Here is a 13,861-nt window from a genome sequence, read left to right as displayed (position 1 = left end):
GGTGTTCAATATTTTTGTTTCAACCATCTGGCAATCCTGGGGGGGATAGAAGGGGAATTGGAGGCTGCTTCATAACAGCTTCCTCTGCCCCCCACCACATTTGCTGCTGGGTCCTGCTCCCCCCCCCTTGCTGCCTCTGATACAGAGGTAGTGGGGGGGGGGGAATGCAAGTAGTCAACTAGATTAACTGATAATATCATCTTTGCAAACGAGTAAAGCAAAATAATACATGAAGAATGGGAATGTTTTAATCAGATACTACCTTAATGGTTCCGCTTATTTATGAGGCAATAGCTGAATCCTAGCTGAAACTGTATATACAGGCAGTCCCCGAGTTACGCGGATCCGACTTAAGCAGTTACGAACGGGGCCGTTCCTCTCCCTGGTCTCCAGCAGACCAGGGAGAGGAAGCAAAGCGGCGGAACACGTGGGCAGCGGACAGGGCTGTCCGCTGCCCACGCGCTCCGAGGCTTGGCTCTGCTTTGCTCTGCTTTGCCCCCCCCCCTCCCCCCGGTCTGCAGACCACGGGGACGGGGGGGGGGGAAGCAGAGCCAAGCCGCGGAGCGCCCGGCCAGCTGACAGCCCAGATGCGTCTAGGCTGTCAGCTGATCGCGCCGCGGCTTGGCTCTGCTTTGCTCTGCTTTGCCCCCCCCCCCGTCCCCCAGGGGGACGGGGGGGGGGCAAAGCAGAGCCAAGCCTTGGAGCGCATGGGCAGCGGACAGCCCTGTCCGCTGCCCACGTGTTCCGCCGCTTTGCTTCCTCTCCCTGGTCTGCTGGAGACCAGGGAGAGGAACGGCCCCGTTCGTAACTGCGGATCCGACATAAGTCGGATCCGCGTAACTCGGGGACTGCCTGTACATTACCACAGACGATCTCAGTATTTAGAAGCAAGCTTTTTCATTTATACAGAGAAAGTGCCAAAAAGGGAAAAAGTGAAAAAAATGTAAAAAAAATTGCAGAATTCAGGTCAATCAAAGTGTGAAAAAACTTAGCACTATTTCTCTCTCTATCTCCGTATACATATTTACCTTCTCAAAGCAGTGACTGTAGACCACGCTGAGCAGGTGGTGAAAGAAATATATTTTCCATGCTGGAGGGCTGTCAGAAAGTCTAGAGACTCTTCCTACAAAAATGCATCAGGCATGTTTTTCTTATAATTATCTTTGGCTTACACTAGACATTCCTGTAAACCCTGTGCCTGAAGCAACCTTACAAACCGAAATAACCACCAGACAGGCGTGGTACAAATTAATGGGCTTATAAATGCATTTATTTTAATCACATTTATACTGACCGAATTACAAGACCATGCACAATAACCTATTTTATATTTCCTTTAAGTTGGCTTGTATTATAAGGCTTTATTTATGAGAATAATGTTTTATAAGGTAAACAAACTCAAATATTTCTCTTATACTAGCTTTAAGACAAGACATATAGACAAACAGCTGGGGTGCGTCTAGACTGGCAAGATTTTGTGCAAAAGCAATTGCTTTTGCGCAAAAACTTGCCAGCTGTCTACACTGGCCACTTGAATTTGCGCAAGAGCACTGACTTTGTAATGTACAAAATCATTGCTTCTTGCACAAATACTTTCACGCTCCTGCTCAGGAAAAAGCCCTCATGTGCAAGAATACTTGCGCAAGAAGGCCAGTGTAGACAGGGAAGAACTGATTTGCACAAAAAAGCCCCGATGGCTAAAATGGTGATCTGGGCTTTCTTGTGCAAAATCGCGTCTAGACTGGCCACGGATGCTATTGCGCAAAAGCACTTTTTGCACAAAAGCATCCGTGTCAATCTAGACACGCTTTTGTGGAAATACTTTTAACGGAAAAACTTTTCCGTTAAAAGTATTTCCGCAAAATCATGCCAGCCTAGACGCAGCCCTGCAGTGCAAACTTCTCCAACACTGAATCTCTTCCTGCCTTGATGGACAACTTTCCCTGAAAGACAAAGGTAGTTCAGGCTACATACTATTTGTACAAAAGGTACAATACACAAGATGTGCTGGTAAGAAACAAATCTTTTATTTCGTATACCTCAATAACAAAGTGAGAGACAGTGTTATAAGAGTTAAACCTAGGACCCTTCCCAAAGTTAGTGTTATGCTACTGTCTGATCCAGGGATCTCTCCTGGGCAGAGTTGTGCAATAGCAGAACTTGAAAATTATCTGTTTGCCCATGGTGAATACAAAACTTCTCTGACAAGTGTGACTTCTTATACATCAACTCCTTCAGGACTTCGGCTTTCATTGAAAAAGTTAAGATGCTGTCTCTTATGGCTACAAACTTATGTGAACCAAACAATTTTTCTTGTCCAGTCATCAAAAAGACAACTGCTGCTTTTCATAATTTTCTCAAGCAGCAGCCCCTAAGGACATGTGTACACTCGCCATTTAAAATAAAAAGTCCCTTTTTTATGCAAAATCTATGTAAGCATCTACACTTGCTAATGACAGAAAACCACCTCCGTGAGAGGCATTCAGTTTTTACTAGTGATACACTTTTGTAACGATAAGCAAATAAAGACACTTTTTTCCTGTCTACACAATTTTTAGCCTCCAAAGGAGGCTCAGTGGCATATAGCCTCACTGCCTCCTATGTCTTTAACCTCAGTGTCTATTCTGGCCAGCAGCTCTACTGTTGTGATGCCAAGTAAACAGATGTCTGTTCCTTCCTCTGTAAAGCCCCAGGAACTTTGAAACTTCCCTTCCTTTTTTCTTGGCAAGCGCTCACTTATCTGGCCAGGTGACTATGGCTCCTCCACAGAGCAAATGATCCCCTGCTTGGACCAATGCTTAACTAGTAGAGCTGATCAATGTTTGTGGATGGAGGCTGTGCAGAGATCCAGGATGCCCCACGATTATCCTCTCTCCTCCCCCCCCCCTTCCCACAAGACCTATCCACAAAATGGAGAGAGTTGCATTATGGGATAGCCCTCTGTGTCCTGCTTTCATCAGCAAAGAAAACGCTGGAAACGTGAACACACTGATGCCTGTGGAAGTTAGAACATAAACCAGCACTTTACTTTTACCAGTTTCCTATCACCAGTAAAACTGACAATGCAAAAACTCTGCAAATGCAGACAGAGCCTAAGGGAATCAACACACCAGTTTGTATCCACATTTCTATTCAGAGCACTGAGGGCATTAAACTTTACTTTGTTCCTGTAACCTATGAGCTGTTCAGACAGGCTCAAAACTCTAATACATACTTTATGCCACTAGCTGCAGGTTGAACCTCTCTCGTCTGGCGCTCTCGGGACATGACTGGTGCAAACCAGAGAATTTTCAAGACTATGGGAGGTTAATATTGTCTAGCACTTTTACCAACACTTCCACTGCTGTGGTCTCTTAAAAGACATTTAGGGGTAAGTTAGACCTAAATAACAGTGAGAGCTAGGACTGGTGGCTGTAAACAAACTTTATGGGACATGAAAAACTTGGCTACACCCATAATAAGTAAAAATCCAGCCAATTAAAATCGTGTCGGACCACGGATGTTGCCAGACCAGAAAGCGCTGGACTAGAGAGGTTCAACCTATAATATGAAGCTAAAAAAATGTTTGGAATTATTTCAGTTTAGTAATCTCCTGTGTTTAGAAGTACAAACATCAGAGTCATACTGATGTACATATACAGGCAGTCCCCGGGTTACGTACAAGATAGGGACTGTAGGTTTGTTCTTAAGTTGAACCTGTATGTAAGTCGGAACTGGCGTCCAGATTCAGCCACTGCTGAAACTGATCAGTTTCAACAGCGGCTGAATCTGGATGCCAGTTCTGACTTACATACAGATTCAACTTAAGAACCCCAGGCATCCCCAAGTCAGCTGCTGCTGAAACTGATCAGCGGCTGATTCCAGGAAGCCCGGGGCAGGGGCTTCCGGTAGTCAGCCACTGGTCAGTTTCAGGAGCAGCTGACTTGGGGATGCCTGGGGCAGAGCAGCTGGGGTGCTGCTGGGTTGGTCCAGTAGCGCCGCCGCTCCTCGGCGCTACTGGACCAACCCAGCAGCACCCAAGCTGCTCTGCCCCAGGGTCCTGATTCAGCCGCTGCTGAAACTGACCAGCAGTGGCTGAATCAGGACGCCTGGGGCAGAGCAGCTGGGGTGCTGCCGGGTTGGTCCAGTAGCGCCCAGAGAGGCGCTACAGGACCAACCGGCAGCGCCCCAGCTGCTGTACCACAGGCGTCTGGAGCAAAGCAGCGGAGCACGGGGGGCAGCGGGACAGCCCAGACGTGCCATGGCTGTCCTGCTGCCCTCGGACTCCACGGCTTTGCTCTGCTTTGCTCCCCGTCCCCCTGGTCTGCAGACCAGGGGGACAGGGAGCAAAGCGGCGGAACACGCGGGCAGCAGACAGCCCAGACGCGCGTCTGGGCTGTCTGCTGCCCACGTGTTCCGCCGCTTTGCTCCCCGTCCTTCTGGTCTGCAGACCAGGGGGACGGGGAGCAAAGCAGAGCAAAGCGGAGGAACACGCGGGCAGCAGGACAGCCATGGCACTGGGCTGTCCGCTGCCCGCGTGCTCCGCCGCTTTGCTTCCTCTCCCTGGTCTGCTGGAGACCAGGGAGAGGGCCCCGTTCGTAACTGCGGATCCAACGTAAGTCGGATCCGCGTAACTCGGGGACTGCCTGTATATCAATGCTCATATGAATAAACTTAACAAATGAATTCAACTGGTTTTAAAAATTAAAAAATATAGATTAGTAAGAAACAAAGTGGGTGAGATAATATCTTTTACTGGACCAGCTTCTGTTGATGAAAGTGACAAGCTTTAGAATCACAGGGCTGGAAGAGACCTCAGGAGGTCATCAAGTCCAACCCACTGCCCAAGGCAGGACCAATCCCAACTAAATCAACCCAGCCAGGGCTTTGTCAAGCCGAGACTTAAACACCTCTAGGGATGGAGATTCCACCACCTCCCTAGGTAACCCATTCCAGTGCATCACCACCCTCCTAATGAAATAGTTTTTCCTAATATCCAACCTAGACCTCCCCCACTGTAACTTGAGACCATTGCTCATTGTTCTGCCATCCGTCACTACTGAGAACAGCCTTTCTCCATCCCCTTTGGAAACTCCTTTCAGGAAGTTGAAGGCTGTTATCAAATCCCCCCTCACTTTTCTCTTCTGCAAACTAAATAAACCCAAATCCCTCAGTCTCTGCTCATAAGTCATGCGCTCCAGCCCCCTAATCATTTTGGTCACCCTCCACTGGATCCTCTCCAATGCGTCCACATCCTTTCTATAGTGGGGGGCCCAGAACTGGACACAATATTCCAGATGTGGCCTCACCAAAGCCGAATAAAAGGGAAATAATCACTTCTCTGGATCTGCTGACAATGCTCCTCCTAATGCACCCGAGTATGCCATTAGCCTTCTTGGCTACAAGGGCACACTGTTGACTCATATCTAGCTTCTCATCCACTGTAATCCCCAGGTCCTTTTCTGCAGAAGTGCTACTTAGCCATTCAGTCCCCAGCCTGTAACAGTGTTTGAGATTCTTCTGCCCCAAGTGCAGGACTCCGCACTTGTCTTTGTTGAACTGCATCAGATTTCTTTTGGCCCAATCCTCTAATCTGTCTAGGTCACTCTGGACCCTATCCCTGCCCTCCAGCTTATTTACCTCTCCCCCTAGCCTAGTGTCCTCTGCAAACTTGCTGAGGGCGCAGTCCATCCCCTCATCCAGGTCACTAATAAAGATGTTGAACAAAACTGGTCCCAGAACTGACCCTTGGGGCACTCCGCTAGAAACCGACCACCAACCTAACATCGAGCCGTTGTTCACTACCCGGTGGACTCGACAGTCTAGCCAGCTTTCTATCCATTTTACAGTCCATTTATCCAATCCATACTCCCTTAACTTGCTTGCAAGAATATTGTGGGAGACCGAATCAAAAGCTTTGCTAAAGTATATCACATCCACTGACTTTCCCATATCCACCAAGCTAGTTACCTCACCGCAGAAGCTAATCAGATTGGTCAGGCACGACTTGCCCTTTGTGAATCCATGTTGACTATTCCTCATCACTTTCCCCTCTTCCAAGTGCTTCAAAATGGATTCCTTGAGGATCTCTTCCATGATTTTTCCAGGGACTGAGGTAAGGCTGACTGGTCTGTAGTTCCCTGGATTGTCCTTCTTCCCCTTTTTAAAAGATGGGCACTACATTTGCCTTTTTCAAAGGCCACGAGTTTTCAAAGATAATGGCCAAAGGCTCCGCAATGACATTTGCCAACTCCCTCAGTACCCTCGGATACATTAAATCAAGGCCCATGGATTTGTGTATGTTTAGCATTTCTAAATAATTCCGAACTTGATCTTTCCCCACCAAAGGCTGTCCACCTCCTTCCCATACTGTGTTGCCTAGTGCATTTGTCTCAGAGCTGACCTTGTCCGTGAAGACCTAGGCAAAGAAAGCACTGAGTACTTCAGCTTTTCCCACATCATCTGTCACTAGGTTACCTCCCCCATCCAGTAAGGGCCCCACACTCTCTCTGATCACCCTCTTATTTCTAATATGCCTGTAGAAACCTCTCGTTACCCTTGACATTCCTTGCCAGCTGCAATTCCAATTGCGCTTTCGCCTTCCTGATAACTTTCCTGCATTCTTGAGAATATATTTATACTCCTCCCTAGTCATCAGTCCAAGTTTCCATTTCTTGTAAGCTTCCTTTTTGTGTTTAAGCTCACCATGGATGTCCCCGGTAAAACTATCTGGTCACCTACCTTAGTTGCCTTTCTTGCTGCGCATTGGGATGGTTTCTTCCAGTGCCTTTAATAAGGCTTCTTTAAAATACTGCCAGTTCTCCTGGACTCCTTTTCCCTTCATGTAAGCATCCCAGAGGAATCCTGCCCATCGGTTCTCTGAGAGAGTCAAAGTCTGCTCTTCTAAAGTCCAGGGTGTGTATTTTGCTACTCTCCTTTCTTCCTTTGGTTAGGATCCTGAAATCTACCATCTCATGATCACTGCTTCCCAGGTGGTCACCCACCTCTACTTCCCCTATTAGTTCCTCCCTTTTTGTAGGTCAAGCTGCGCATGGCCCCTGGTCGGTTCCTTCAGCACTTGTACCAAGAAGTTATCCCCAACATTCTCCAAAAACTTCCTGAATTGTCTGTGTACTGCTGTATTGGTCTCCCAATAGATGTAAGGTGATTAAACTCAGAGCTTCAAGGTTACAGAGCTCTTTTTCAGGTCTCAATAAAGCGGAAAAGCTTGTTTCTCTCAACAACAGAAATTGGTTTAATAAAATAAATTATGTTATCCACCCTGTCTTTCAAATATCCTAGGACCACCATGGTTGCAACAACAAAGATAGATATGTGTCTATCTGCAACTATTTTACATCCAGGTAAATCTCTCATATATAATTTTACACATTAATTTCCTATGAAATTATTTCAAATAAATTGAATCAAAATAATTTAATAACCAAAGCTATACCTGGAAACACTCCCACTCCTTTATTTATTTCTAGGCTGATGATCAAAGTCCGAGCTGTGATACTAAAAATTTGTCGAGGTGCAAAGTTCAAACCATCTGTAACCTGAAAGTTGAAGCCTCCAGACATTGCTCCTAAAGAAAATAAAAATAAACACTTTCTTGTAAATTCAAATATTATTTTAAAAATATCTTGTTATTTATTTAGAATATGACAGAAATACACACTTGGACAAATTTTGCTCTCACACCACAGAAAAACCAAAGTAATGCCACTGAAGTCACCTCCCATTTGTACTTTTGCACCTGAGTTAAAGCATAATTCAGATGAGATTATAAACAATAAGAATTACTGAGTTCAATTTGCATTTTTAAGGCCAGATCCTCCACTGGGGTAAATCAGCAGAGTCTAATGGAACTATGCCAATTTACTCTAAAGGAATCTATGTCTTAACATCTTTATCTTCTCTCCTTTTCATCTCAGAAGTGGTGTCATCATTAAAGTAGTGATCTGGCCAGATGCAGTTTTTGTATCAAAACAAACATAATGGTTTTACTTTGGAGTACATTTGTAGAGATGAATCAGCTCTGAGTTTAAACTGCTTGCCTCTCCTCTAGATCAATTAAAAATATTGCACGCCAAAACAGTTTCACTGCGGAGAACACACAGCCACAACTAAACTATTATACAGTAGCAAGAAAGAAATACAGTTATTCTTTAACATCTCCAAGCCCAGATTTACTCTGTCAGCAAAATATGTCCCAACAGTTGCATGTAGATTGGAGTACTGTAAATTCTACTGCAATGCTTTACTATTCTGATGCTCTGAGGTGCACAGCACCACCGATACATTGCTGAACAGGTCATAAGTAGGGGTCCCTAACATTACTTTTAAGAGGAGGGTCAATGAAAAATTAAAAATGTTAATTGCTGTCAACAGCTGTAAACGTTTATAAGAATCTGCCTGTTATGCTTCATTTAACTCTGTTACATTGCTATATGAATGGATATCCTGTCAGTTAAAGAGTTCACTATACACTTTCATGTAATGCTCAGCACTGCTGTTTGCCAAGTTATAAATTAACATATCAGAAGAATTAATGTTGGTTCTGAGATGACTTCTCAAAGGAATACCCTCAACACGAGCTGAACTGAACATCAGCTCTAGGAGCTCAAGCTGCATCATTTTTATTTTTCATGCTTTAACATTTCCAATATTTTCTCTTGATAAAACTGCACAGCTGGCTGCAGATTTAAAGGGTTGATAGGAGGTGCTTCAGGCAAGGAGAAAAACGCTTATTTAGCTTCACTCACTTTCTGGTTAACATGGATCAAGTGACTAACAGACATAAACAGAGGTGTACTATAGGAGCAGAAATTAGCCATAAAGAGCTGACTGGAGAGCTATCTCCTATTCACTGACTAACATTCTTATAGTGTTATTTATATCATAACTGATTTTGAAGTGGCCCTTGAATAGTTGATCAGAATGAAAAAAAGGTGATGTGAAAAGAAAGGAGGCCAGAAACAAGGAGAGATGATGAGGTCTTGGGAAAGGATTCAGCTGGGAGAATGGAAAGAAACCTGATTTCAGACATGTTAGAAAGGAAAAATAAGATGGCAGGCTCTATGGAGGGAGAGAAGGAAGGAAGTGACACAGACTGCAAGACTGGCTAACGTGAAACTTATAATGCTGATTAAGACACAGAAGAGAGGACAACAACAGATATGGAAAGAAGGAGAAGTTCCATTTTAACTATGTTGAGTCTGAGCTGGTGACAGGAAAAACAGGATGAGATGTGGAAGAGACAGAACATTGCAACATTGAAGGGAGAGGGAAAGCGTGAAGAGGAAGACACACACTTAATGACTCACAATGTAAGAGTTATTAATCAAAGCTGTGTGATATCAACGGGAAAAGCATAGAGAGATAAGGGCAGAGCCTTGCAGAACATCAAGACAGCCAGAGGATGTGCCACAAGAGTGGTCAGAGACACCAACTGAGTGCTAGAATAACAAAGTCACTGGTGCCAAGAGACGCAAAAACTCTCAGAAGGATCAACAGTATCAAAAATGGCATAATGGATGGAAGAAAGTAAGAAGGGGAGCCTTGGCCAGGAAAGGGTCATTGGTCCACTTTGGGAAGAGAGGCTCTCAGGAATAGAAGAAGCAGAAGACAGATTGCAGGGGATGGTTAGTGGTAAGGCAGTCAAAAAAGCAGTGGTAGATGACTGGAGATGAGGAACAGAGAGAAGTTAAGTGACACCTGGCAAGACAAGCAAAGCCAAAAAAGGGACTCTGAAGACTGGGACAAGAACAGCACGTCTGGAAGGAGAGGGAAGGAAACCAGAGGAGGAAGATGAAAGTGGCAAGAGAGATACTGAGGGGAGCCCAGGTGTGGAAAGGCTCCAGGTTCAAGTTTATGAATAGGAGGAACTCCTCCAAGTCATAGCACAGGGAGAAGGAGAGAAGGATGCAGGTGGAAGGAGAGCCAAAGTGGGAGAAAGTAGACAGGGAGAAATCTTTTGCCAGATAGGTGTCTTTTTTTCTCTTTGAAGTATCTGGCATGATTCTGAGCTGAGAGGAAGACTCAAGAGGAGAGTTGTGCAGCACTGCATGTCAGACATAAGAGTAGGTTCCACACCACTGATCACTGGAAAAAGGACTGTTACAGACTGAGTTTTTAGACTAAATGGGCACGAACATTTTATCTATGTTTATTTCTTATGGTTACACATGTGCATTTTTCACTTCTCAGACCCAAGTGACAAAGGATTCAGTTCCTCAAACCTAGGACATCTACTTCTACTTCAATTGTAAGCATTTATCAAAAGGTCAAAATCTTTCCAGAGTCACTACTGTTAAAATTACTAACTTATTTTGCTGCATCCTAGATAATCTCTAAGGCTGTGTCCAGACTCAGGGTTTTTTTCGGGAAAAGTAGCCTTTTTCCGGAAAAAACTTCCCCTGCGTCCAGACTCAAGCTGCGTTCTTTCGAAATTAAATCGAAAGAACGCGGCTTTTCTTTCGACGGCGGTAAACCTCATTTCACGAGGAAGAACGCCTTCTTTCGAAAGTTCCTCTTTCGAAAGAAGGCGTTCTTCAATGTAAATAGGGCTTCTTCGAAAGAGAGCATCCAGACTCACTGGATGCTTTCTTTCGAAAAAGCAAGCCGCTTTTTCGAAAGTTCAACGTGCAGTCTAGACGCTCTCTTTCGAAAGAGGGTCTTTCGAAAGTATCTTTCGAAAGAGCCTCTTTTGAAAGAGGCTTGCAGTCTAGACATAGCCTAAGATACAGTTCCTTACTCTGTATCCTCCCCAGGACCCTCTCCTTTCTGCTGCTGTAATAAGGGAATAGAGGAGGATGAGAAGAAAGGTGGTGACTATTTTGTTAAAACCCTCCCTACTTTTAGGGGTAAAGTTGGCTATGGGACATGTTAGTTAATGGCCCTGGCTTTATGCATGATCAGGCACAAGCCCAGTGGTGTGTGGATGTCCTCCATTGCCTCATGGAAAGCCTGACGTCATCTATGGAAAGCGTGGGGTAGAATATCATTGATCTGTTCTTTGCTTAGCTGTGTTCCTGGAAATCTGCTTTTAACATGGGGTTTGTGGTTAAGCAGCACACAAATTAGGAACTATATATATCACCTTTCACCCTGCACTTAACATACTGTAGTAACTAAGGCCCCCAAAGATCCAAATTATGAGTTATTTCTATTTAAGAATTGCCCAGGCATGAAGGATAGCTAATAAAGAAAGAACAGAGTACTGAAAGAATAAAACCCCAAGATCTAACAGCTTCAATTTCTTCAATAGTTGGAGGAAACTGTGGTGTTGCAGCATTTCCCAAAAGTGTGCTGCTGGTATAGCTAAAAAGACTTCCCCTTTTTCCCTATGAATGAACAAAAAATATTAAATTAACATCTAACTGATGCTGGCAGTCTAGGTGCCAGCTCATGCCTAGGCCCCTGACAACTGACAGCAAATGCATAGCTGAAATTAGTCTTGCTCTTCTGTGTGTTGGTACTGTTAAAATAAGTAAATATTAGAGATATAATAATGTGTTTAGTCACTTTAGTGTTTAGACTTTGACATACTTGTCAGCTGTTGCATGCATTAATCTCACATATAATATTTGTATACCATGCTGTATGTACATTTATTTAAGTGTGTGCTCTGTCACTGTAAATCACCAGACAGGAGCGAAGCATCACTGAGTGTGAAATACACGATACATTGCCTCTGACCTTACAAAGAATGCCTATCAATACCATATGAACTATTGTGGAACGTAAGAGGATAAGAGACTTCCCTGATTGCTACATATCACCTCCAACCCAATGAAAAAGGAGACATACAAGTGAATTTGTCCCAATAGCTGAGCTGGCAATGTTAAGTAGAAGGGGCAGGACTTAAAAAACCTTAACAGAAAAAAGGACTGTATCTTTTATGCTGCCTGGACTCTGAGGGACAAGGATTACCAAGTATAAGCAAAAGATCCACAATACTTGGCCTAAGTTATTACAGAAGCTTCTATTACCATTTGAAACTGAACGGGAACTCATTTGTGTTTGTGCATGTTTACCTGCTGTAACCTTGTAAATAACTCTTATTTCCATTTTCTAATTAATGAATCTTGAGAGAGTTTATTATAGGATTGACTACAAATGTAGTGTTTGGTGAAAGACCTAAATAGGGTTGCCAGATGGTTTCAACAAAAATACAGGACACACTTGACATTACATCACAATCTACATTACATCTTATTTAGAAAATACTGGACATTTATATTTTCTCAATTTGTTTCCCGTAACAGAAAGCTCAAATACTGGAATGTCCAGTTGAAAACCGGACACCTGGCAACCCTAGACCTAAAGTGCACTTGAGTAGGGGTAAGTGACTAGTCCACTGGGAGTAACTTGAACATTGCTGTGATTTTTGGTGTAAGAGACCATCTACCACAAAGATAAGTTTAACTGGGTGGCAAGATAGAGCCAAATACCCAAGGGCACTTTATGTTATCGTGTTTGAGGAGTTTATACTTGATAACTGGGTTGGTGAAGTCTAAATACAGAACTTAACTAAATTTGAGGTTTGTGCCCTGCTTTTTAACACTCTTCCCTGAAGTTGCTACTCACACTTGAGCCACTTCAGGACAGTCTGACACAAACTTTGATTTTACATGGATATGCCAGACACAGTAATAAAATGGGGGAAACTTTGTGGAATCTGTTATTATAAGTAAAATGTGTACGAAAGGGAAGTCAACTATAGGCAATACAGCCTTGGCAAAATATTACAAACTTTAGTGGCAGAATTTACTGTTAGAATTTACTGGGCAACTCTGTTAGAAAAAGAAAGAGGTTGCATTCACATTAATTTCCTATAGGATAAATGATAAAGAGAAGAAGCAATGCTAATATGTGCAATCAAACATGCTTATGCTATTAAGTTAGTGAAATACACCTGTGCTGAAAGAGGCAATAAATAAAGGAACTGAACCCAAATACAGTATTTGTAAGAATATTGACTACTGAATACAATCATCAGAAATGTAACTGTTTGAATAATACTGCACAAATTGGCTACAAATGTAGTGTTTGATGTAAGACCTAAGGTGCATTTGATCTGAGATAAGTGACTGGTCCACTGTGACTTGGAATAACTTGAACACTGCTGTGTAAGAGACCATCTACCACAAAGGTAGGCTTAACTGGCTGGCAATATAGACCTTAGGGTCTGACTAAGTTAGAAGACCTGACCACTGCTGTTAAAAGAATAACAGAAATGGAAGATGCATAAAACTATTCTGATCAGCTAGCAAACAACAGTTCTTAAATGGACTTTGGATTCTATAATAGACTGTTATATTTAAAGAGTACAGAAGAATATGGAGAGATTTTTGTACAAACTACATTAATTTTAAACTGGACATTTCAGCAGGTAGCCAAATATTGGAGAAACTGCAATTTGAGCAAGCATAACTGTAATACAAGCAGTCCCCGACTTACGCGGATCCGACTTATGTCGGATCCGCACTTACGAACGAGGCTTTCTCGCCCCCCGGAGCCCGCAGGCAGCGGTCCACCACCTCGACCTCCGGGGCGAGAAAAGCTGCTCCCGGTGCCCCTGGTCTGCTGGGGACCATCTCCAGCAGACCAGGGGCACCGCGAGCAAAGCCTCAGAAGGGCTGGGGGCAGACCAGGGACACCGGGAGCAAAGCCGCAGCGGCGGCGGGTCCCGCGCCAGAGCAAAGCCTCAGAGGCGCGGCACTCCGCCGCTGCCGCTTTGCTCCCCGTGTCCCTGGTCTGCTGGGGGGGGCGCAGCTAGTGTGCCCTCCCCCCCAGCAGACCAGGCTTTTGTTGTGGACCCTGGGGCAGAGCAGCTGGGGCGCTGCCGGTTGGTCCCGCAGCGCCGCTCTGGACA

General features: G+C 44.3%; 1 protein-coding gene and 1 long non-coding RNA gene across 3 annotated transcripts in view; one reads left to right on the top strand and one right to left on the bottom strand.

Moving 5' to 3' along the window:
• LOC102462652 (chondroitin sulfate proteoglycan 4-like) overlaps positions 1 to 13,861 on the bottom strand; it is a 69,271-nt gene that overhangs the window by 15,939 nt on the left and 39,471 nt on the right. Inside the window, exon 7 of the mRNA XM_075932467.2 lies at positions 7,436 to 7,567. Within this exon, the coding sequence (XP_075788582.2) occupies positions 7,436 to 7,567 (132 nt within the window). The remainder of the gene's footprint in view (positions 1 to 7,435; positions 7,568 to 13,861) is intronic.
• The window catches only part of LOC142829953 (uncharacterized), a 51,124-nt gene that overhangs the window by 27,168 nt on the left and 10,095 nt on the right, over positions 1 to 13,861 (top strand). For both annotated transcript variants that reach the window (XR_012904914.2, XR_012904912.2), the window contains exon 2: positions 12,252 to 12,327. This is a non-coding gene — a long non-coding RNA (uncharacterized LOC142829953). The remainder of the gene's footprint in view (positions 1 to 12,251; positions 12,328 to 13,861) is intronic.

The sequence above is a fragment of the Pelodiscus sinensis genome, chromosome 6 (assembly GCF_052426305.1).
Source record: "Pelodiscus sinensis isolate ZL-2025 chromosome 6, ASM5242630v1, whole genome shotgun sequence".
Classification (NCBI taxonomy): domain Eukaryota; kingdom Metazoa; phylum Chordata; order Testudines; family Trionychidae; genus Pelodiscus; species Pelodiscus sinensis.
This window is presented reverse-complemented; position numbering and strand designations above follow the sequence as displayed.